This window comes from Fusarium vanettenii (genome assembly GCF_000151355.1).
Source record: "Fusarium vanettenii 77-13-4 chromosome 14 genomic scaffold NECHAsca_23_chr14_3_0, whole genome shotgun sequence".
Taxonomy (NCBI): Eukaryota; Fungi; Ascomycota; class Sordariomycetes; order Hypocreales; family Nectriaceae; genus Fusarium; species Fusarium vanettenii.
This window is the reverse complement of record NW_003315862.1, coordinates 57,531-81,550: the sequence shown is the minus strand read 5'-3', so window position 1 is coordinate 81,550 and position 24,020 is coordinate 57,531. Positions and strand designations below refer to the sequence as shown.

Genomic DNA, 24,020 nt, shown 5'->3' with positions numbered 1-24,020 from the left:
CATGAGGTGGCTTGGTTTCTAATTCCGCCGGAAACTAAGTTTCAAGGCACATGTCGGCTGATGGACTGCGAAAGCTACGATGGTCTCAAACCTCTTGCGCTAGATTGCCCACACGCAAAGTAGCTCTCGGCCAGGTGCTATTAGGAGGACGGTGAAAGCCTGTGCTGAGCCGGTCCTCCTGTACAGATCCGAGGTTTAGTACCCGAACGCACGAACCACGGCCGGAAACCGACACACTTGCGTAAACACAGCTGCTGCGACCATACGGCTAGATGAGCTGGATTCTCTATGGGCGGCCGGTCTGCCCGTGTTAGAGACAGAGACACCGTCACATCGTCCACCTCTCAGTTGCTGTTGGATTGCACAGGAATGCTGAGTGCACTTGATAACAAATTGTTATTATTGTTGTTGTTAACTCCTTGTAGTCGAAGGACCTTTGAGGCCTTATATCTTCGACTGGTCCCTTCTAGCACTTGAGTCCTAGAAAGTTCTATATGAAAGTCCTACGATCTAAGTTCAGGACTTCAAACCTTAACTTTAATCCTGAAGTTGAGGGGGAACCCTATGGCGCCGAGACGTGCTACCCGGCCACAGGTGGAATCAACCAGGCCGGCGATCAATTCAACTCAACCGCACGCCCGGCGGGCAAAAGATCAACTAGCGAACCGTACGAGCGGCGTGCAAGTGCCATAGAAAGGATCATGCCACCCATACTTCAACTCAGTTGGGTAGTGGCCCGGATTCGGTTGATGGCCACCCTGAGCACGGTGAACTGCCGGTCTTGGCTCCGTCATCCAGGCCCCTTGCGTCCAGGTTGACTCTTCAGTAGACCCATGCGGGCGATCTGGGGACGCCTGCATTTTGCGTTGTGGTTATGATGTTGGCGTGGAGCACTGCCTAAGGTCTGGGCAGCCAGTACCAGTAGTTGCAACTCGTTTCCCACCAAGTTCGGTCACGAGCCTCGCCCGGGCTGCTGAGGGGAGAACAAGTGACGGCAAATTATAGTCGCGAGATTCTTCACAGAACTGACTCGTTTTGTCGTCGCCTTTACCATCTATCTGCTTTGTCCGTCAGGCTGTCTTCCGGAAGCCATGGATGTATTAGCTACGGCAATCTTCTGAGGAATGGAACTTGTCTCCATCCTTTAGTGATGCCTTTGAAGCCGAGTCCCAGAAACGCCCGTGCACCACAGGCGCGAGCCGGGAGAGACGTCGGCTGGACGCTCTACTTCTTGATTTACATTCCCCTAGACGACATCCTGAGCCGTCAACTCGACCCCCTCGTTCTCTTCGTGGACGGTGGTTTGATATTCCCAAAGTCCCTTGTCGTTTAAATCTGTGTTTGGCGTTCGGTCGCCTCCTCTTTGGGCCCTTTTTGAGCAAGCACCATGTAAGTGAAAATACGCATTTTGTATGGGGAGATTTTCTTGGGGGCTGTGGATGCGTACGGCAGGTGGGTACTGCATGATACTTCGCGCCAGTTCTTCTGCTAAGCTCGCCGTTGAGTTGACTGCAGCGAACGCTGCACGTACTTTCTTCACAGCTGTGGCATATCGACGTCGCAGACGCAAAGTACTCATTAACAGCATCGCAAGATCAAGCAGTACAAAGCCATAAGAAATGGTCTAGCTCGTTAGTATCCGTTCCACAACGTTCGTCAGGTGGACTCACGAGTATTTCCGTATAGATAGAGGCCCACCATGGCCTAGCCAGACGGATCCCGAACGCTACGCAGGTGGCCCCGAGAACGGTGGCTTGCATCATCATACAGAGAAGAGGCTCCGATTCCGCCATCGTATCCCTTAGGACCTTTCCCCATTCCCATGTGAGCTAGGCACGATAAGCGCCGGCGGAAACGACGATGAAGAAGATTCCCACTTGGGGAAACCGGATGCTCAATATAGCGCCAAAAATCAAACCGCTGGCGGTGCAAGAAAGCACAATTCGGAGCAACCTGGAGAACGCATCTTGCTGAGGGCTTCCCGAGCTAATCAGCCATAAGCACTGTCTGCCTCTCAGTATACCAACTGCACACGTTTGGGGGGTGATTTGACGCACTTCTCTCAGCATACTCAAGAGAGCCGGCGTGGTACCAAAAGCAATCGCCCAGCAGCCCCCTCGAATGAAAGTCAGAACCGACCATGCAGTCATCACGCAAATTCCCAGAACGATGAACGCGAGTGTAAGGCTCATGAAGCGTCGCGGGTGTTTCTGGAAAAAGGTTGCGGACACATCGGGTAGCCGACCCAGCTTGACAAGTTGAGATTGTTTGGGCGAGTGACCATGCCGGGGCGAATGGTCATACTTGGGCAGACGAGACGTCAAATACAGAAGCCAGACGTAGTAGGAAATTGTGCCAAGAGTGACAGCGAGTGGACCAAGGAGGATATACATTGCGATCAGATGGCTTCTTGTTGGGTTCATGATGCGTTTTTTCGAGAACATGGAATCGTTCGTGCTGAACACAAAGTTTTGTTGGCACTTGGGGGTTTTATATAAGCCTTCCTCACTGTCCAGGCTGTTATACCGGCCCGCCCACGGCATTCCGTGAGAAAACCGGACGTCTGCCGACCCCCACGACCTTCCCACTTGTGCGTGGATCTTTCCTTACGCATATCGCGTGACGCGACTACTAAGGATCGCTGGGCTCCCCGGTCGGAGCAACCTCACGAGTCTAGTCCAGAAAGATCGGCCGGGTGGGTCGTTTCAGGAAAGCAGATCGAGTCTTTACTCAAGGCCATGATGCAAACAAGCGCAGTGTGTGTTGGAGCTGTGTACATTGGACTACAGCGAACTTACACGAGCTAAATTGTTAACAGTGCTGGGAGTGCAAGTTCTAGGAAATACTGATCTGACCTAGAGCATAAGCACCACGGGTCATCTCCCTGTCATGCACCATAAACCAGAGTTGCGTGATGCGGCAATGCGAAGGCCTCACTCTTTACTTGGCAAAATAACTTCATTTTCTGACAAGTATGGATGACCGACGTGCCGTCACTTTGGCAAAATTGGCTCTTAACTTGAAAGTTGTCGGTTCCCTAGAGTGGCTCAGTGTTTGGAAAGAAACTTCACCGATAAACTTAGCCACAGGATTAGCATCTTATGCGTCCCTTGTTCTGGTGGGCGGTGGAGCTGTAGCTGGCTGCTCTCTTCGAATAGGGGCTATCTGAGCATGAGACCGAGGTGAGCGGGTTGAATAACCGAACCCGGTGGAAGAAGACGTCGGTCGTTTCCTCTTTCGATTCTGACTGCAGCGGTGGCATCTGTTTTGATGAAAGTGTTACTAAGCAAGCTTCGGTCGTGTGCAGGGCCAGGGAAGCTCACCAGCATGACAAAGGCGGGCCCTGAAGCTGCTCTCCGTAAGTGTCTGATATCTTCGTTTGGTGAGATCGTGGTAAACAGGTTCAAGTGATTTTAGCCGTGTAGAGAACCGGAGCTGCCGTGCTTCGAGAAACTGGGTGATTTGGTCATTCATTCTCTCCAAGATATCGACGGCTTGATGGTAGGTCTTTGGGTGGTTGATTCTAGGGTGGTCATCGATTGAATCTGACCCATTGGTTGAACTTAAGCATGAGTGGCACCGTCTTTTCCACGACACTTTCACGCCGCTCACACGATTAACTAGTTGATGTTTTGTCCACCAGATGTGCGATTGGATTGAATTGATCGCTAGTCTGCGCCGACTTTTCATGGTGCGATGGCTATATCTGATGTTTGTTCGGGCCCTATTGTTGATTCTCTATCATCTTCCAAGTACAGCGCAAGGCGCTCTCTACCCATTGCCCTGGCAAGCTCCACATAAGTCCATCCTTCAGTACCGAATGCCAGGTCAGATCTCGCACCCTTGTCTCGAAGGAGGTCAATTATTTCTATAGCCTGCTCCAACGGTAGGGCCAAGGCGTAAATAGTTGGCGTGGCTCCTTCAGTGTCTTCGACGTCCGGCTCAACATGATACTCATCAATTATTCTGGTGGTTTCCCTGATCAAGCCTCTCCCTGCCGCAGCGTGAAGAGCGTTGACGCCGCTGCAGCTGCTGGGGTGCGCCCCCTGTCTGAATAGGACATCTGCCATTTCAAGATGGCGAAACCATAGCGAGAGGAATAGGGCCGTCAGGCCGGAGTATTCGGGAAGTTCGTCGACGTCTGAAAATTTGAGGAGGATGGCGAGGAGATCGATGCGACCATAGACGGCGGCGAGCTGAAGCGGCCTAACAAAGATGGCCTTTCCAGATTCGGCCCTGTCTCTATCAAAGACGAGCCCATTCGAGAAGTTCTGAAGAGGCAGCACAGGAATTCGCATTGTGATGGCTCTTTCAACGCTAGCCCAGTTCCTGAGCTCCTCCTCTGGTCGTCCAGTGATGGCGGCCAGTGTTCCAGGCTCCTTGTATAGACCATTCATGATGACTGAGAAAAGAAAACGATTAGAACCCGTCCCATCCGATTGTTCCGACTCAGACGGATTTGGTTTGGTTGACGGAGTAGGAGGCATGTTGCTGAGAATGGAGGGGGAGAAAAAGATGGCCATGGCGAGATTTTGAAGAGAACCCTATTTGAATATTTATGCGCCATGTAACTAAGCCCATCGATAGGCCTGTAATTATTCTGCCTTGAGGCCCTGGACTTACACAGCCCTACCCTCATTTGGTGACTGACCCTGCTGGTTTTTACAGATCATGGTTGGCTTTCAGTCGTGACATTCCTTGTCTTCCTTCTCGACCACCAACGAGAATTCCAGAAATTAGCCTCTGGTTGGGTCATAGGCGTTCTAGATAACCCCACGGCTGATCCTGCACTCATCTTTCCGTCGACCACCGACATCAAAGGTAAATCGAGGCGGATACGTAGGCGTTCTGATCCAAGCCAAATGACTGAGGGGAGTGAGCTTTGTTATTGCTCATCTTATTGGCTGGCTACTGACACTCTGCGAAACAAATGATAGTGTTCGGCCTGCTCGCTTGTTCTCCTTCGACGTCTGTATCTTCTACCTTGCCTAAGACCGTGGGGGTGGTAGTGCCCACAAGCACCAGCAAGACCTCGGACGGCTGCGGGAACGTGTATCTTTGGTCTTCTATCAGGCCCCAGGAGCCAAGGCAGGGGAAGCAGGCCTCAGGTGCCGATGAGTAAGAGCACTATCAATAAGTTGTCTTACCCCACCTTAACCAGGTCGTCCCAGGCCAGGAGACACAGCTGGACTACGACGTTGCATGGGACTGTATTGTGATCAAAGTCGATGGTGTGTGCCAATGAAAGTTTAGCAGTTTTCCAACATGTTCATCAAAACTGGCTACCCCAGCCTTCCGCCCATCAATTGACTCATTTTATCACCTTATCAGCCAGAAACCTCCGCTTTCCTCCCAACCCCAGTAACATGCCAGACGTGCGAAATGATGTAATGATGTTTTGAGTCTCGGTGCCGGAGCCCCGCATAGATGGCCGCGCGTTCGGTGCATTTGGCGACAACCTGGTTTGTATCCATCCATCGGGTATGCTCGGTACCAAATGTTCAACTGATCTATCACGAAAGGCCCTTAGCAGTTGCCTTCCTAAGATTATACCATTTATTGGGGGAGCACCTAGCTGAAGGTTACGAAGGAGAAAAGTGAAAGATAACGCTAATGGAGAGTCAAATTGGTCGTTGGTCCTGGACCATGTTGTAGGGACGTGACGCTAGCTGCTAGAAGACGATTCGAGACATGCAATCCGGGCTATTCTCCGGGAGCTGACATGAAACCTCCGACTTTGGCATTTGAAAGCAGGGCCCTGGCCTCCGTGGAAGGCAGGAAAAGGCGTACTGATGACTAGCCAGCAGTCTAGTGGGGAGAAATAGAGATAAGAAGCGACGTCGGGTCACACTGCAGGTGAGAGTAGATTACCAAATAGCAAAGAGAGTCCTACACTTATCCCTCTTGTATCCGCATAAAAGGTACAATCAGCGGCCATTCCTTGATATCAGGAGCAGTAGCTTCTTGACCATCCCGCCCATACCTGAAACTTCAGGTCGCTATGATGAGAGAAACCCTCGATATCATGAAGTTCCCCCCTGAAATACGCTGCATGATATGGGGATTGACGCTCCCCGGCGCTCGAGCCATCACTATACGCATGAGATCCAGGGATTCATTCCTCTGCAGTGTCCCGATACCTCTTGCGATGCACATCTGCCAAGAATCTCGCCGAGAGGCACGCAAGACCTTGACGCTCTTTTCTCCCGCCGCGTCCAGTGGATTCAAGCCCATGTACCTGGACCCGAGGCACGACATCATCCACCTCGACATGCATGATCGTTTCGCGGTTGTCAGCAAACTCTTCCCTCAGCTCAATGACATGCACACAATCGCCTTTCCTCTCGACGCCATGGATACCTGGCCTTGGCGTAAAGGCCCTCTGGAGCCTTGCTTCCAAGGCATGAGAAGGCTGCTTTTGTTTGAACGCAAGACGGCCACTGCTCTAAAAGAAGAGCGCTGCCACATCGATATCAAGCTATTGCCGGTGGACCGGGACTTTGGACTATGGAGGTCCGCGTGGAGGATCTTTATTGAGAAACACCGGCCATTTGGTGATTGCGTTCCAGAGATTCGGTTCGTTGTTGTCAAACGTATCTGAGGACGCGCCCAGCCAAAGCGGCACCTATTTGCCGTCTTCTGCTATGTGAGCCTAATTGACGAAGCACATAATACACTATTCCGTCCTCATTTGCACAGAACTCTTTACTCTGTTGTCTTTTTTTTTTTTTTTTTTTCGTGCTTTTTCTCCTCCCCCTCCTCCCCCCCCAAAATCTAGGCTTGCCCATGCTGAACCGACTCTCGTGCTCAATACCTGTCCTAACCTTATGGTCCCTGATCCTCGACACATCCACTTATTGGCGATATGTATTGATAAGCTAATCTCCGAGGAGACCTTGACAGAGTTGAGGCCTCGTGGCGAAAGCGGCCAGGGGGGAGCAGGCGTTATATGAATTTGAAAATCGTTATGTGCTGAAGAATCAGCAGGCATATGTATGCCATCGTCTCGTCGCCGGGAGCCTCCATGTGGCAACGGACAGCCCTCAAATAGTGGACGTATCAAGACTGTCTAGCGGTATATCGAAGCTCTGAGGAAAGCAGCACGGCATGCCGTACATGTCTGTTGCCAGACTGAAAGGCGATACAGAAAGAGGGTGAAAAGGCTGACTCGATTCCAGGCCGTAGAAATGCGTCGGCTCAAAAGACCAAGGGTCGCTGAGAGTTGTTGGCGGAATTGCGGCCGCTGCGGGCGTGGCGATGGTCAATAGAGAACCAGGTGCCGTCGTCGAATCAGACCCCGAGGGGCTCCATAGGGAGGACTCCCGACCACCCGGCTGCATGACCTGTACGAAGGTATTCACCCCATCGTCATAGGCCACCCCCTCCATTCGCGCGCTTTCGTTACACGTAAACTCATCAAACTCCTCAGCATAACCGGGTGGACTGCGCAAGGGTTAGCTCTTACTCAACAGCATTAGATGATCCTATACAGACAGAGTGATGCAACTGCCTGGCACAACATCGCTGTTGACCACATAGCTCGGCTTGTCTACAAACCACGGCTGAGGACCGTTGGAGATCGGAATAGAATCTGCGCCAGATGTGGTTGACCGATAAGGCGTAGACTCTCCCAGTTCGTCTGATGGATTGCTGCAGCCAAGAAGAGTAGGTTTCATGCTAGCATCAAGAACTTCGGCAACCGCCGAATCATTTACTGCTGCTGCTCCTGCCAGAATCTCCCAAAGAGTAGAAGGGGACTGGCCAGGAGACTGCTGTATTTCATGCGGCATGGTTTGTGTAAGCGGTGTAAAAAGCTGATCAGCGACCTTTGGAGTTGTCGACCGGCTATCAACAATACTCATGCTAGATGAGTTCTGACGGTGTGATGGGTAATAGCATGGCCTTCCTGATTTGCTGCATCCGCTGCAAATTGGACGCGCTCCGTTACACTAAAAGATAGCTCGAGTCAGAAGATGCCATCGGGAACATAGTCAACAAAGAAGACGGGCTCTGCTCACCTTTTTCTTTTGTCTTCTGCATTCGGAGCAAGCCCTGAGGTTACGGTTACGGCGTCTTGTTCTTCGTAGCGAATAGGAGCATGCTCGCCCCAGCTGGTCACTTCGCCTGCAAGTCGGGCGCACCATATCGCACTAGCGGTAGGAAATGTTAGAAGCCACATCCGAGAAATCGTGAAGAAGGGTAATATTGCGAGAATTCTGTAGCCTTACTTTGACTTTATGTTCTCTGCAGTGGGCGCAGCTTTTATAATCTCGTAGCAGCCCAGTTTGCTTTTTTCCGCATAACAGCTCTGGTCCATCACGCTAGAATAGGGGAGATGATTGTAAGCTGGCGTTTGGGATTGATCACTGGGGAAAATACTGCGTTTGCTTACATTGGCTTGTTCATCCCCATTCGAACTCTGCTTCGGATGCGTGTCGGGCGCTCCGCCAGTACTCAGTGACGTTGTATCCAGTTCCGGCAAACCAAGGGTGTCGATTGTTGTCGGTCCGGACCGACCAGTTGCTGCGTTGGCGTACCAAGGTCCCGAAACCAACTCGAGAGTTCCTGGACATCCACCTCTGGCTCCCACGACCTTTGATTCTGGCCAGACGTGCTCTTCGACTGGTTCTCCACGGGTGTTTGCCATGAATTCACCAAGTCGTCTATAGTAAAGCTTTAATTTCAAGGGCTCAGGAGCGGAGGTGAAGGTCATCTTGTCGGTTGAAAGATTGTTTGTAAAGGTTGACTGTGCACTCGAGACTGTCCATCGTCGTGCAATGAGGCCCTTTATATACTTGATTAACCGAATCCCTTCCCCTCTCCCCTCTCCCCCTCTCCTCTTCTCCCCACCCCCCTAACAGGTCCGGGCACAGAGGCCTCACCAGATATGCGCGTGTCCCCCGCCAACATTCCCACCGGCGCTGAATGTTCTAGGGGGATATCGTTTCGTCAATGCTGAGTGAGGCTGTATGTGTAGCGCCCCTCGGAAAAGCAAGCCTTGATGGTGACTGGCGAATGCTTAGAGTGACTCAATGGTAAGCCAGGCCTACCAAATACTCTTTCCCCGCTATGACAATAATATTATGCTCGCTCCATCTATTCTGCCTTCCCACGCAGCAGACTGACGCTCTTATCCTTTCCTAAACCCCCAATTACACGTTCCGATACACATGAATGATGGATGTGACGAGGTTTTGCACAGGATCAGCATCACCTCACCTGCGGGGGGGGCAGGCACACTTTCTGGTGATACCGGTAATGGAACCCAACGACATAGCCACCTTGCTGGGGAGCTTTACCCCCCAGGCAGAGAGGCCAACTGCTTGGAGCTAGGCGATCCCTCTTAGGACTCTAGCTCACCATTAGCACGCGCTCATACCGCATAGAGATTGTTAGGAAAGCAGCGGTGAAATCTAATGGGATGCGAGCGTCGAGTCGAAAACAGACTATCAAAGTGATAGCACTTTGTGAGAAATCAGAAACTGGTCAATCAATCAGTATTATTGCCAACAGGAGACAAAGGAGTGCTGTTGCGGTTCAGGATCGCTCCCCTGAACGCGGAGCCGCAAAAACTACAACGAGATATTACTTATGCATGCATCGTCCTTACACCAGATGGAGGAAACCCCTTGTATCTGGTCTCCATCTCGTTTAGTACTTTCACCCCCAGGCCCCATCGAATTGCAATGTACCCAGGATGAATGAAGATAAACGTGCGAGTTCGCAACTGTGTTCCCTTGAGTAAAGCGGAATTCTCCTTTGCAAATGCTCGTTGCAGCGCTCTCGCCTGCGTCCTACCGGTACCACTCTCCTCTCGGCTAAGTTTACTCAACGCAAGCTTATGATATAGTTCTCCCATGTCCGCTCCAGTTCAAAGCTTTTCGTCGTCAGAGCCTTTATCTCCATTAAGCAGCGTCTTCAGAAAAGTCCGTGCCAAGCTAACTGTGGCAGGCGATTGGCCAGCTATGGTTACTGTCAACACTACGGCTGCTGCGGTCTGCCCGAATCGAAGATGTCGTTGGCTGTCAAGGAAGTGATATGGGGCTTGATTGATGCCACAATGAAAAGCAGAATTGAATGAAATGAGGGTGGCACGATGAGAATCAGGCCAGTTGCAGTTGGCATTTGGCGGCTGATAGAAAGTCAAAATGAGGCGGGTACATCAGCGTAGTCAATGGAAGCATGCCCTGTCCAATCAGCACCCTCCGCTGACGACCCAGAAGGCCGGCAAATCCTTAAATGATTGGCTGGCGTTATGTCCTTTGTGACGAAGACCGAGGTGTGGCAGTAGCGAACCCCCGGAAGGAACCAGAGGCTGTCGCACGGCCCGCCTTGAGGAAGAAATGCTTCGCCACCCCCTAACTTTAGGACCAAGTCCCAGGTACGAGTTTAAAAATTTTGGATAGAATCGCAAACCCTTATGCCCACGATAATAGTAGGAATCAACTCGATTTTATCGAGTGCATCCAGCAACTCTGCATGATTCTACAACACGTCGCGGCTCAGGTAGAAACACCCAAGCACTACTGGTCCGCGTACGGCCCGGTCACCTGAGTGCCGCCACAACACACAACACAGCCTCAGTTGTTGACTCATCGCACTTTGAGACACGTCACGATCATTATCAAAGCAATCCGAGTTTTAGCGACACCGTGAAAAAGAGGTGTGTGATAAGGCAGGGCGCACATGCAACTATGTTACTGCAACAGAAGAAGCCTGAAGATGTGGTCGATAGCATTCTCAGACGCGCCGAGTTAGTTAAGGTAAGTCAACTCGGCCCCCCACCCAACCCCATCCACTTGGTCTGGGTCTGGTGATGGGCTTGAAGAAATCTTGCTGACTCGTCTCTGTCTCTGCGAAAAGATTGCTCGCCGGCTGCAGAATCTTCTCGCCCTTGCCCAGTTTAAAACCGACCATGGATGCGAAGACCTTTCCTTCGGCGTCATAGAATTAGCATACAAGGAGGAGATACGGCGAAGGCCTCTGACCGAACACGACCTCCTTTCCCACTCTGCTGCGTTCACTGCCCAGCTTCCGCGCCCTTCTGCTCTCCCAAGCTTGTCCCACGAAGCGGGCCCGTGCTTGCAGGCCAGTGGGCACGCCAATGCACGCAAGCGTGCTCTTTGCCCATCGTTGCTCGAAGATAGCCCAAGTAATCCCAGCAAAGGACCCTGCCCATCTCGCGCTGCTGTCACAACTTTCAACGACCAGTCACGGGAGCACAGTGAAGCAGGTGTTCGGTCATCGAATATCAGCCAAGCCTATTGCCGACGCATTGCCTCAGTGGCCCAATGTATCGGTAACCCCCCTCCATCAAGCGCAGCCGTTCCTGAAAGCGACGATGACATATCAACTGCCTGGCTTTTCCACGCCACTAGTCTTCAGCCATCACTTCTGCCAAGGTTCCCGCCCACGCCCTTGTAGGAAACAGACAATCTAGACCCGGTTCCGTCAAGCATCCCACTCGGCAACGGCAACACCGTCTCCACCACTCCAGCATCACACTTTGACTGGGCAGATTTCATCAATGCCGCACCTAATAGTCCAGCTCAGAATGATGGGAAGACCATGTCGTCTATCCTCTCAAAGCTGCCTCCTGTAACCGTCAGGAAGCCCTAAAAGGCCGAGGTCACGATAGCTGGATTTGCCCAGCTATCCTTCACAAGGGAAAAAAAGAATGAAAAAAAAAAAAAAAAAAAAAAAAGATGGCGGAGGATCGATACGCTTTACGATCCTTCGCCATTCATCAAGCAAGATCCGCGGGCGCTGTACGGGAGCTCATACTTGGAGGTTCAATATGCTGAAATGAACATCAGGCGGCTGATGCCAGCCATGGTCAACATCGTCAGCGGTCGAACTAGCGGCACAGGAACATTGCCACGAAGGGCTCTGACAGGAGGCAATAATTAGAGAAGCACATAGAATACCGAGCACGCAAAGAGTCGAAGGCTGATGAAGAAGATGAGTACATTGACAAAGCTGGTTGCTGGGTAATATGACAGGTGTCACGGTCGCTGTCAAGATCAGGTCGCTCATTCAATAGTGTGACACCGATAGGGCCTATCCGAGCCGGATAGAGACTATCCGAAGGATCAAACACACAGAAGTCTCAGTTCTGGCAACAGACTTTAATTATAAAAGACTAGCATTTAGACCCTCATTAGAGAGAAAATAAAGAGTCATCCCCAAATTCGATCTTGGCAAGAACTTCAACTACGGAAGCAGAATACTCAGCTCTTTTGTCTTGTTTCATTCTTCCCTTCTTTCTTCCCTTCTTTCTTCCCCTTTGCGCCGTAAATACGAGGAACGGAACGGAAAAGGTGCCGGGGGGCCAAAATAGTTTCTCCAAGATTGGGACGAAACCGTCTGCGGAGAACATTGGCGTACTAAGGCCGTCGTAAAATCAAGAGCCTGATGTGTCTCCCAAGAAAATATATAGATCAACAACTTCCCAACGCGATGACAGCTAGACAATACGGTTTTTGAGTTTACGAACCCCTAACCCCATCTTCCTTGCCGATCGACCATGATGAAATCTAAAGGGCATTCAGCGCATGGTGCTACAAATAGCAGCAAATCTAGGCCATCTAAAGGCTCTTCGTCCAATGCAGCACGGGTTGGAATTATTATCGCCGCAGTCATCTTTAGTCTGCTGTTAATCACATTCTGCTATTATGCGGTCAAAGGTTAGTCGACAACCCGTCGGAAGGTTTTTGAATTCCGATATAACATGGCAATTCGGTGCTGAGACAATAGCATAGAGCGGCGCCGTGCACGTAACGAACAAGACACCTTCAGTTGGCACAAAGTGATTCGTAAGACGTTACGTGCTGCCATCTGTCTTTGGGTGTTTCTCCCGGTTTATGCCGCGCAGAAACGACGCAAAGCAGCCAAGATTGGGTCATGACAAAGTAAGCTCTGAAAGAAGTCCGAGTGCTCTCATTTCCCACGCTTTCCCATGCAATTGTCTAAATAGAGGGAAAACAAAAAAGAGTCTGGGGAGAGGGCTTTCTAAGTTGCTCTTGAGAGTATCTTCATCCAACGCCTGGCTTTTATGGAATCGATTATAACTGTAGTACTGTCCATAGTTGGTAAATAAGTGACAACTACACCACTCAAATCCTACCATGAAGCACGTGGGAACAAAATGCACCATCTAATACAATATTATACAATTCGTTGCACGATGGGTAGATGGAATCCCTCCGGGTCTGGATGCGTACGCCTCAAGCTTCGTTTGATCTCTGTGGTGACCGATTATCATTAATCTTTTGTTCGGCAGGTCTTCAGGGCTGGAATGGAGTTGACCCTTGTTGTGGTCCACATAGGTATGTCGGACCCGAACTTCACGCTGATAGTGTGGCTATGTGTTGTTTCATTCCCAGATACTCTACTGTACAAGCCTCATTCCAAACAGACTATCTAGAGATAAGCGCGCCGAATATCATTCGGAAGGGAGATCGGACGGCTCAGAAATACCGATTTTTACGGCCAAATAGCGGCCTTGCGATCTCGGATTCTGCTTATATTGTCCAATTCCCGCCTATTCCACGTCCAAAGTATGATAAAATCCTAAATAGTGGCCCGCCTGGAGAATAAAAGAACCCAGAGAGCTGCCATTGGCAAGTGGTCAGGTCTGCACAGTAAATCCTTGTGAATCTGCCATTGCTCGACATGTCAACACTTGCTGATTCCTCTGAGCCATCCGCGCCACGCCTGCTTAGCGTTCAAGGCCGACTTAGGACTCTGCAAGAGTCGCTCAGCTCGCTTAGCAACGATTGGGAAAATGCTCGATCGGTAAACGACTTTATGTTGATTACATGCTCACGAAACAAAGCCGCAACTCGTCTCGTATCGGAATCGGTGCTACTTGAGCGAAGAGACACGATAGCAGAAACCATAGCCTTTATGGAGGATCTTGGTTTTCGTTTGTTCTGCGTTCAGCAACAGGCGTATGATCTGGAATGGGAGGGGGAAAGCGAAGATCAAACCACTCAGAAGCTTGGCAGCCAATTCGATGAAATATCGGACATGATGGCGCAAGTGGAAAGAAACACCGAATCGCTGCATATTGAAACAAATCCCATGATCGAAAAAACAGCCAAGTGGATGATGCCATAGCAGTATTACATCCTTTCTTAGGCATCGAACTGGAAAGTACTGAAGCAGATGGATGGAAGTATTTCAACATCAGCGGTCCAAGGCAGGGCAGGGCGTTTCGTGCCAAAGTGGTTGTAATCACACCTTGCGGATGATTATTACGTGTAATAGAGATCTTGGATTATTTTGTAATAGATCTAGGAGTCAAGTATCTCATCCAGACCTAGTATGCTATATAATTGCTCCATTGTGAATTTGTGGGAGAAAGCTCCCATTTCTCAAATAGCCCGAGGGAAATAACCAGCCCCTGATCCAGCTGCTTGTGCAATCGAGGTTCAGTAATTTTAGGACAAGGTGATGCAGCGGGCGTCTTGCATAGCTGGTCGAGCAACGACATATTGGAAAGCCTACCCCGAAGGACAACCAGAGACACCGCTTGTGATCAAGGACTTGTGGCAGTGTCCAGAACGAGATGAAGAAGGTGAACTACTGTGTGAGGTGGCTGCCAAAGGTGTCGTTAACACAACAGATAGCCTGGGATGGAATTTGACTGTGAAATATGCTAAAGAAAGTAGGATGCAATACGCAAACGAGCATCAAAATGACATTGATGCATATCAGCAGATTCCCCACGCGTTAGCCTACCCTTAGGCCTTATTTTATCCGCATCCTCTACTATCGTCGATTTTGGACGCATTTTGATTGCCATTTTTTGGCCAGCATTGAGATTTGACGGACATTTACGGCCATCCTAGCCCCGTCCATACTTTCATAACGGATCTTCAAACCTCATTATAAATCTTCTTTTGTGCTCTAACCTCCTACATGTTTTCATTTTGTCTTAGGCACTGGATTCCTAAATATCAGAGATCTATCATAACTGCTCGCCGCGGATAAATGCCGACGCCGCCAGCCACCCTGAATCGCCACAGCGCATTCTGGCTTTCAAAACCGGCCCAACACAGAGCCTGATTCCTGTTCTCCTGTCATTGCTTGGGCTGCCAAAAGACACGAGGAGTCTTACCTGAACCGAAAAGAAGATGTCAGACATAATCTCGCAACTGCCAAACGAGATTCTACGAATCATTATGGAAAATGTTGGGTACTCCCCCAATTCATATCCCTCTGCTGGTGCATCGTCACCGGTACTAGCGGGACGGAAGGTTATCTAGCAATGGTCCACTGATACAGAACTTAGGTCACCTCGATCAGAGACCTAAAGTCAGCGACTAAAGTCTCGAAAAGAATCCGGAGCGTTTCTTTACCAATTTTTTGGCAGTCCGTCGAGATTAGACCCAAAAGAATCTCACACAATACAGATCTCCACGCCTTACCACTACTCTATCTATCCCCAGTATCCTCGAAATACATCAAACACCTACATTTCCGAAACAGTCTAGAAGGCCGTTTGCTGTGGTATCGATGTCCTCATTCCAATGGGCCCCGCAAGGCAGATCTGGTGGTATACGATTTGGATGATGATGACTTATACGATCTGGATGATAGCGACTCAGAGGATGACGAACTAGACTGTCTCGATGGAATAGATTGGGGCACGCACTCTCGAGATTTCGATTACCTCGGTTTTGCCAGCGGGATTATTGTCAACGGACTCTCTCATAGACAACTGCGAAGCTTCAGGTACGTCCGACAGAAACCCACCAATCCGAAGAGAAATCCCAACGAACGTTCCTTAGTTGGGACTTAGGGACCTGCATCCCAGAAACAATCCTAGGGCCGAGCGGGATCATCACTTTGCGGCAGGATTCAGTCGAGAACATATCTCTCACGACCGATCGCCATTGCTTCATCGATGACGACAGCACAATTACATGGTGCCCCCACGCTTACAATCAAGGATCTACCATCCATCTGGATAATTTCAAAAGCCTCAAATCCTTTCGCTGGAGACGCCCACGCCGCGAAGACATCGACACCCTATCCAGCGCCATCAAGAACAATCGGACAAACCTGATAAAGCTCGAGCTTGACTTCGTGGGTTAGGATGACGAGCATCGTGACTGGTTTCCATCCACTGAGCAATCGCATGAATGTCCATTGTTGGCGCGAATATTGGGTACGCCTCCGTATCCTCCATCACCTGTTTTCTCGAAGTTGCAGGAACTGTCTATCTCCTACGCCCCGATTGGACCCGCATTCGCTTCTGCACTAGACATGCATTCACTTGTATCGCTCAAGCTGCACTACTGCGGCGGATGGATCAGATTTGTGGAAAAAATGGCCTCGTCAAGTATCACGCTGAAGCTGAAAACATTCGAGGTCTGCAGCTACAAATCCAACGACCGATCCGAACAGCAGAAGGCCATTAGGGACCTCTTGGAGTCTTTCGGCGGATTAGAGAAGCTCCACGTGTTTCTTGGTCCCCCAGGGCTTACATCATGGATTCCCACCCGAGACTTCTGGGCAAGCGTTCTGAGACACCGTGCTACCTTGAAGAGCTGCATTCTCGATCCGCTCTGGGGCGATAGAACAGAACATATAAGGTCTGCCTTTGGAGAACAACAGGGTTCAGTTCGCCAGCAAGGGGCCTTGTCCCCACAACGACAGAATGTTTTCCTACAGCGGTTATTGGGCTATTTTGAGACGGAACCCAGGGCTAACGTCCTGAGCCAGTTGGATGTTGAGTGCCTTGGTCTGATTAATGAGCCGACATGTCTTGTAAGCTTCGAGCGTCTTCTGCGACACCGCCGTCAGTGATCACGCCCTGGATGTTACTCGCTGACTACTTCACAGAGACGCACACTTCTTCCCTTTGCTGAAAAAGACTGCTTGAGGATCATACATATCCGCACCGGAGATGGTACGGGCAGCTCGTGGGAATGGAACTGGGTCTGGAAATGCCTCGTAGAATCGGAGGGCAGGATGAAAAGTTGGAGTGGGAGTTATAGTGGCGCAGACCTCACAGCATTGTGGCCCCATGTGACTGACAAAGAAGCAAGATATCGGCTCCAGGATAAGTTCTGTGCCTTCGTTGAGTGGGCATTCGGCGCTGGGGGCATCGCCTCCCTGCGAGCTATCGTAGTAGGCGACTTCTCGATCAATTGCGAGGATCAACTCACCCGCTTCAGTATTTGCCGGAATGAAGATGGGATCTTCACGTTCCTTGACGGGCGAGACGGACGACGGGACCGGGCGCTGGATGGTTACCAGGACTTCTTAGCATCCTGCCGATAGCATTCTCGAACCATTGATGTGTCATAATGCGATGCCGCGGGCCAGCTTCATCTGGAGACCCGTAGGGGTTGAGACTCGTTGCGATAACGTTTATTTTGTGATTTTCAACTTTCACAAGGATTTCAAGTTGGGAACGTCAACTTGATTGGGACCAGTGGTCAGCTCGTGACACCTTCACACCGGCTCGCCAGGAGGCGACGGATGATGGGAATTATGGTAGAGGAGGCATAGCTTAAATATATTCATCGAAAGAGAATATTCGGTATTCGTATGCGGTTGAGATGAGCGGAAACTTCAATCTCCTGGCTTTCATGATTGTACGACGGAGCCACCCGAAGCATCAGGACAAGCCGGGGCCTTGACGGCACTTAAGTTCTATAGATGCCGACACCTAACCTCGTCAAATTTGTATCTAAATACAAAATGAAGATGGCTATTAGCCAATCGTGTCGGTAAGGAGATTACCCCGGATGGCATTTCGTTGGCAATCATCAGGCTATTCTTGTTGCAGTAGTTTGCCATTAGCTACTCGAGATAGCTGGTCGGGAAAAGGTTCGTGAAGGGCCCGCCGGGAGCATGTTGGCAGAACTGAGGGTTCCCCCTCAACTTCAGGATTAAAGTTAAAGTTTGAAGTCCTGAGCTTAGATCCTAGGACTCTCATCTAGGACTTTCTAGGACTCAAGTCCTGGAAGGGACCAGTCGAAGATATAAGGCCTCAAAGGTCCTTTGACTACAAGGAGTTAAGAACAACAATAAGAACCATTTTTGTTATCAAGCATACCCAGCATCGCTGCGCAATTCAACAACACTTTGTCGTTAGAGAAGATCGCTATCGGGGCCAACCCTAGACCTGGCCGGTCAGTTCGCCCGGTTAGTCTTTGAAAACGGCCATGCGGGGACAGATTTTGCAGCCTCATTTTCCCTTATTGTTGTTACAACACGTCTTGGCAATGATCAGTAGTCTCGAGGCTTTCAAAATGCGGTCACATGGTTGGCCATTCTGCCGCATTCTAGGTAAACTTTCAGCTCTTTTCATCAAAAGAGATTATCTTGTCGTGGTTGTAAACAAGTTACCCTACAATGTTGTTGAACTGCGCAGTGATGCTGGGTGTGATTGATAAAATCAAGGTTATTATTATTATTGTCATGGTGAGAGCTCCCTAGGGGTTTATATCCCATGCGATTCCATCTAGGACTTTCAACTTTCAGTCTAGGACTTTGTGATGTGACCCTGAAGTGAGGGGGAAGCTCCCAATTATTCCAACATACAATACCCTGGCTCGTGGCTCGTACCTTGCGGTCGATATTGGGGGTCGCCTTGGCAAAGTATCTCTACCTACTGACGATGCCAAAACGGAGCAACTCACGCCGCGAATCCATCGTTCTCGGCTGTGAAGACATCTGGATCATCTCGCCCATATGGCACCATCGCAAATCCTTGATTTGCGAAAGAGTAGGTACATAGTGCTCACGGGTATCAAACTCGATCAAGAACGAGTCATTGTCTTCGGTGGAGCGGAAAGTCCATTCCTCTCCGTTGTCAGACGCTGTTATAAACCGAAATCCGCGAGTGACGTATTTTTCTACGGCATCTTCCGCCCTCCGATGGACAGCTTCAGGAACTTGCCAACGAAATGCGCTCCTCCCTGATGCAAGACGGTAATACAGATGTAGAGCGATATGCTTGCTCAGCATGCACTGCACGTGGCTTCCGTAGAAGGACAAAATGCTCCCAAACACCGTCTGCGATAAGCCATCGGTGATGGAGGTCATTCGACGATCGATTGTTCCGACCACTAACTGGACGGACACCGCACTTCCGTTCCGATGGGCCGTGCCAGAGAGAACCTTTGACGCGACGTTCTCAGGATATACATGGGTCATCTCTTCATGCGGCTGCAGGCAAGTTACACGGCCGCCCTCCCGTATGAAGATGGGAATGAGATCCCCCATCCAGCCAACCGAGCCATTCTCGCGAACGTGCATTGTCATATCCCTCAACGCTGGGTACATGTAGCGGACGCTGTTGATCACTATCTGCTGCTCCATGGACCATGAAATTTTGTTAAAGAACGCCTCGTAGGCGATAGAAACGATCTGGTTCTGGTTCAAAATCACTTCCGACTTCTCTCTCAACCTTCGAGCGGCCGACTCGAGGCTGGATTCAAACGTCACACCCGACTTCTCCAGGGCATTCTTGACTGCTATAATCGATGGCAGTATAGGGGGCACATAGAAATCCCAATCGGAATCGTTTGTGGAAGACCCCGGAACAAAGTATTCCAGAGCTCTAGATCCGGAAAGCACGGCACCGTGTCTTGCCATCACCTCCAATAACTCGGGGCTGTCGGCAAAAGGGCCCGTGCTTTGGAGGTATCGAGACGGATCGATGCGTTCAGCCAGAACCGGCAAGAGGTCATGTGTTGCGCGCTTCAGGGATACAACGTCTGCGATTGGCAAGAGGCCAACGAGGTGCAGGATAATCTCGTTCGGTAGCAGCCCGAAGAGCCCCGTTGGTGTCTCTATCATTTTGATTGAACGGCAAAGCGGGACAGGTTGGTTACCGGTACAACAAGGATCGAGAACCGTTGACACCTGGTTGTTCCCTATGACGCTTGTGTCAGGTAATATGGTGTTCCCAAACTCGGAATTGACTGAAATCCAACGAGACTCGGGCTTGTGTAAGCTCCCATGACATGATTTTTCAGGCCTGAGCCCGGTCGCTTTATAGGAGTTGTTCCTCGCTCCGCATAGGGCATCCAGATTTGGCCGGGACTCAAAATGGCAATTACGTATCTCTACTGAAGCGGACTAAGTAGTTTTAGAGTCCAAGATATGCCGTATAACCTTCGACAGACCAGCCCCTAGCAAACCATCCCACCCGCGCAATGCAGGAAAAATGGCTCTAACCGAGAGAGGGCGCGTGATTGACTCGATGGATATTGATGCGCAGGTGACGACCAAGTTGCCGACAAGTGGCGGTCAAGAACGGTCAGCGCGGCCGAGGGCAAGGGAACCTGCCAACAACAATCGTAGATCCATACACCTATGCCTAGCCCTCCCCGAAGCCCTCGTCTCATGACGCCCTTGCCATGATCTCACAGCCGACCGCTTAGCTCGCTATAAAATACTTGATATGGTCAGGATGCAGTCGCAAGGCATCCGTAGATTGAGGCACCAACATAGGTATACTTGACGACCAAGTCAAGGCACGCAAGGAGGCAACGTCGCGCGCAAAATAACTAGACTACAGGTCCCCATCCAAAGGTGATGGATGAGATGCCATTCTGGGTTGTGCCAAAGGACCGGAACAAGACGGCGTCTTATTTGTCCCAGTGTAGGTAGTCTGGACCATGAGAGCGGCCTATTCATGCCTGCATGGCTCCTTTTTAATAATCTCGAAGGCCCTACCCATAGCAACTCATCGTCAAGATCTTTTTGTGGCATGCTATATCTAACGCAGCTTGCTGTTACTTCGCCAAGGGATCGTCTACCAACGGACTGGCAACCATACATTCCCACACAAGGGCCGACACCGACGCAATGAGCCCTCACACTTCTGACGCGCGGGGGGATACTAAGAGAATCTCTTCGCACAGAGGGAAAAGTGGAAGAGACAAAAACGAGCCACCGCAGACGTCAGTCGACCGTATATGGACGAGATTCTCTGAACGGGAGTTCAGTCAAGTCGTTAACGTCATTCCTTCCGACTCGGACCCGGGCGCCCTCAATATTTGTCCGTCGAACAAGTTGCTACACGATGATTATGCCCGAGCCGCCGCCAAATGTCGAAGAAAGGTCGAAAAGATTGTGAACGAATGCAAGCGCGTCAATATGCGGTATCGTGACCTGACTTGGGATCTGGTCAGTTCGCCTTCTCCCCCAGCTCTCCAACGCTGACTGACCTTACTCTAGGACTGGGACTTGAAGCTCGAGAAAGGGGACTGTCTGAATGGTTTATGTGAAGAAAAGTACGACTTGAGCGCCGTGTCTCTGTCAAGCTCGGAGGACAAAGTACCCAAGGCCGTGAAGCGAGTCCACGAGCTATTCGAGCAGCCCACATTCATGGAACGCATCCAGGGTGGCGACATTACACAGGGTAACTTGAGCGACTGCTGGTTGATGACGGGCTTAGTTGCTCTTGCCAACATCCCCGCCGCTGTCAAGCGGACCTGCGTTAGCTACAACACGACGGTCGGCGTCTACGGGTTCGTCTTTTACCGAGACGGGGAGTGGATATACTCCATCATTGATGACAAGCTGTACCTCAAATCACCCTGCTGGGACTCTCCGAGTACGCAGAGAGATCTGTTGGAACAAGTCGGCCAAGACGGCACTGAGAAGCTGTATCGGAAAACGTACCAGACAGGATCCAAATCTCTCTTCTTTGCCCGATGCAGAGATCAAAACGAGACCTGGGTCCCTCTCATCGAGAAGGCGTACGCGAAAGCGCACGGCGACTATTCTTCTCTCGCCGGTGGCTGGACCGGCGAAGGCTTGGAGGACCTGACCGGCGGTGTCTGGCGCAGATACTCCACCGCTACGAGATGTGTACGGAGACCTTCTCCGAACTTGTCGTCCTTCTTCACCAACTATAAGGAAAAGCTACACGCCCCGATCCGGCTCGGCAAACTCTCCCAGCATACCTTGGATGCAACTTTGAGGACATCTCTAGACATCCGGAGTCAGAGAAGGCTTGAGAGAAATTGTTCGATGTCGATGCCGACTTCAATGAAAAGATCAAATATCGACTGCTGACTCCTTACGGCTGGTGAGCAACCAGCACTAGGAATACTTACGAATCCACCTCCCATGTATTCTAATCGATTTGGTGCCCCAGATGTAATTGTGTCAATTTCCTCGTTTTCTTATGATGTATCTACAAAACCGCCCGGTGATTTCCAGACACAACTCTCTCGACGCCGCAGGGATGTATGTGTATGTATCCCTTGAGTTGTGTTGAACCTCCCGGCCGTACCAGGCCCCACATGCCCACCATCTTCTAGGAGGTACATGGGTGGAACCTCGTGATAGAATGGGAACGTGAGCAGTGTGATGTAGCGATTTGTAACTTGAGAGATTGCTGGTACTTCTATCACAGGCTGAAATAGGGGGGCGACAAGTATCTTTTGATTGACGCATTTTAATTGGCTACCTCTCCTTGCCGCGACCTGGCGGGAGGTTCAGCACAACTCAAGGGATAGTTTGACACTTCAAAAATGATTCTGAGACGTTTTGGTCTGGGGTTACTGTCTAGCTGGTCTTGAAGGTAGCGGTTATGAAATGTACGACGAGGAATCCGGCCAAGCCTACTTGGGACGAAACTATGGCAAGTTCCAAGGGTGCCGAGTGGGAATGTCAATCAGAAAACCCTTATCCAACGTCCTAACGCAGATCTGGCCATTATCGGGCAGCTCTCTACCTTGTCCGCAGATGCTCACCCAGTAAAGTGGATTGAGGACGATTCGGCCACTCCTCAACTCGAGTGGCCAGTCACATATAAGGCAGACCCTTGCTCTAAGACATTAACATCGTCGCCGGGCCAGGACACGTCAATTCCCCATGATTCCAGAGGTCGACCCGCATCTAGTCCCGAGCTGGTGCGCATACTGTCTCGAGTGTGATGTTCTCACAAGAGCGCAATGGAAACTTTGGGGTTTTCAAATGCGATACGTTACTGAGTCTGGAGGAGACAACGGTAGACCATCTAAAACATCCACGCGGTGTGATAAATGCGCCTCACGTTCGCGTAGCTCGGCCACACAGTCAGATCTGCTAGATATACGTGAAATTGCGAATTCCCCCCGCCAATCTGAGCGACATTGTACAGATCAAGATCGCTGCAGCCAGGGCAGGGCTCACGGCTTCGACCTCGCGGGTTGTGTCTGTGCTGCCTCGAGGCGGTGAGACAGAAATGTCGAGCCCGGTTGTACTTCAGGCAGCAGCCGTAGCTGCAGAAGATCTCTGGGCAGTGCATAACTGCAGAGGTCGGTCACGCAGCATGAAGCTACGGAAGGCAAAGGGTGATTGAGGCCCTATATATTGAGGGCCTGAGAGGGCCCAAGTGGTCGAGTAGCTGGCGGCTGCTGGTGTTGTCTGGGCAGCCGGGGCTGCCGAGGTCGGTCGTACGGGAAGTCGAAAGCTCGCGAAGCCGGAAAGTCGATGCTCAAAGAAGCCGGAAATACTACATAGAAAAGAGCGCCTAAAGGCGATGCCAAGAGTTCGCGAAGCTCAGTGTCGTTGGGGACAGGCGTCACAGAGAAAGGTCAACTCTGAATCCCTCTCTTTTGGCATCTGGTAGAGTTCCGTTAGTTCTGCAACGGCGCTTGCTGCCATTTTGGCCTGCAAATATTTTCGCCCTAGCAGTACGCTAACAGCGGGTGCCAAGGAAAAATTTTAACAGGAGAGAGTTGGGCAGCAGGTCAGGTGTAGAGTAATCGAACCAGGGGGCAAGAATGACAGAACATTTCCTTAAACTGCTAGCGTTGCTATACTTCAAAACATCAATCGATTCGTACCCACGTTAGTCTCTTTCATCGAATCTGACTTAGCTTCGCAGTCTGTGCTACGGGACCGAATACCTGGCGGAGCGTAAAGCGCGAGCCCCCGTTCTCGTTGATTGATGATATCCTACGTGGTTACAGTCGTGTGTGCAGTTACGCCCGAATACTGAATGGCGGGGCCCCAGCGCAGAGCCGAAGCCTCTCGGATCAATGCTCATCCGC

The 24,020-nt window shown here is 50.7% G+C and overlaps 8 protein-coding genes across 8 annotated transcripts; 4 read left to right on the top strand and 4 right to left on the bottom strand.

Annotated features, from left to right (window-relative positions):
• Window positions 1–1,246: 1,246 nt before the first annotated feature.
• NECHADRAFT_88454 (uncharacterized protein) lies at window positions 1,247–2,393 on the bottom strand (the record flags this gene model as incomplete). Its single annotated transcript, XM_003044208.1, has 3 exons — window positions 1,247–1,624; window positions 1,671–1,829; window positions 2,058–2,393. 3 exons carry the CDS (start codon window positions 2,391–2,393, stop codon window positions 1,247–1,249), a joined length of 873 nt encoding a protein of 290 aa, XP_003044254.1.
• A 1,293-nt stretch (window positions 2,394–3,686) lies between these two features.
• Window positions 3,687–4,487, bottom strand: NECHADRAFT_88453 (uncharacterized protein; the record flags this gene model as incomplete). The annotated part of the gene is made up of 1 exon (XM_003044207.1): window positions 3,687–4,487. One exon carries the CDS (start codon window positions 4,485–4,487, stop codon window positions 3,687–3,689), a length of 801 nt encoding a protein of 266 aa, XP_003044253.1.
• Window positions 4,488–6,001: 1,514 nt separating this feature from the next.
• Window positions 6,002–6,601, top strand: NECHADRAFT_88452 (uncharacterized protein; the record flags this gene model as incomplete). Its single annotated transcript, XM_003044249.1, has 1 exon — window positions 6,002–6,601. One exon carries the CDS (start codon window positions 6,002–6,004, stop codon window positions 6,599–6,601), a length of 600 nt encoding a protein of 199 aa, XP_003044295.1.
• Window positions 6,602–7,043: 442 nt separating this feature from the next.
• NECHADRAFT_88451 (uncharacterized protein) lies at window positions 7,044–7,790 on the bottom strand (the record flags this gene model as incomplete). The annotated part of the gene is made up of 2 exons (XM_003044206.1): window positions 7,044–7,443; window positions 7,495–7,790. The coding sequence occupies 2 exons, from the start codon at window positions 7,788–7,790 to the stop codon at window positions 7,044–7,046; spliced, it is 696 nt and encodes a 231-aa protein (XP_003044252.1).
• A 2,553-nt stretch (window positions 7,791–10,343) lies between these two features.
• NECHADRAFT_88450 (uncharacterized protein) lies at window positions 10,344–11,619 on the top strand (the record flags this gene model as incomplete). The annotated part of the gene is made up of 5 exons (XM_003044248.1): window positions 10,344–10,381; window positions 10,437–10,506; window positions 10,710–10,763; window positions 10,864–11,420; window positions 11,457–11,619. The coding sequence occupies 5 exons, from the start codon at window positions 10,344–10,346 to the stop codon at window positions 11,617–11,619; spliced, it is 882 nt and encodes a 293-aa protein (XP_003044294.1).
• Window positions 11,620–15,140: 3,521 nt separating this feature from the next.
• NECHADRAFT_88449 (uncharacterized protein) lies at window positions 15,141–17,295 on the top strand (the record flags this gene model as incomplete). The annotated part of the gene is made up of 5 exons (XM_003044247.1): window positions 15,141–15,202; window positions 15,496–15,741; window positions 15,798–16,095; window positions 16,222–16,779; window positions 16,855–17,295. The coding sequence occupies 5 exons, from the start codon at window positions 15,141–15,143 to the stop codon at window positions 17,293–17,295; spliced, it is 1,605 nt and encodes a 534-aa protein (XP_003044293.1).
• Window positions 17,296–18,500: 1,205 nt separating this feature from the next.
• NECHADRAFT_88448 (uncharacterized protein) lies at window positions 18,501–19,824 on the bottom strand (the record flags this gene model as incomplete). The annotated part of the gene is made up of 2 exons (XM_003044205.1): window positions 18,501–18,526; window positions 18,663–19,824. The coding sequence occupies 2 exons, from the start codon at window positions 19,822–19,824 to the stop codon at window positions 18,501–18,503; spliced, it is 1,188 nt and encodes a 395-aa protein (XP_003044251.1).
• A 741-nt stretch (window positions 19,825–20,565) lies between these two features.
• On the top strand, window positions 20,566–22,053 carry NECHADRAFT_88447 (uncharacterized protein; the record flags this gene model as incomplete). Its single annotated transcript, XM_003044246.1, has 3 exons — window positions 20,566–20,632; window positions 20,759–21,159; window positions 21,211–22,053. 3 exons carry the CDS (start codon window positions 20,566–20,568, stop codon window positions 22,051–22,053), a joined length of 1,311 nt encoding a protein of 436 aa, XP_003044292.1.
• Between the last annotated feature and the right edge of the window lie 1,967 nt (window positions 22,054–24,020).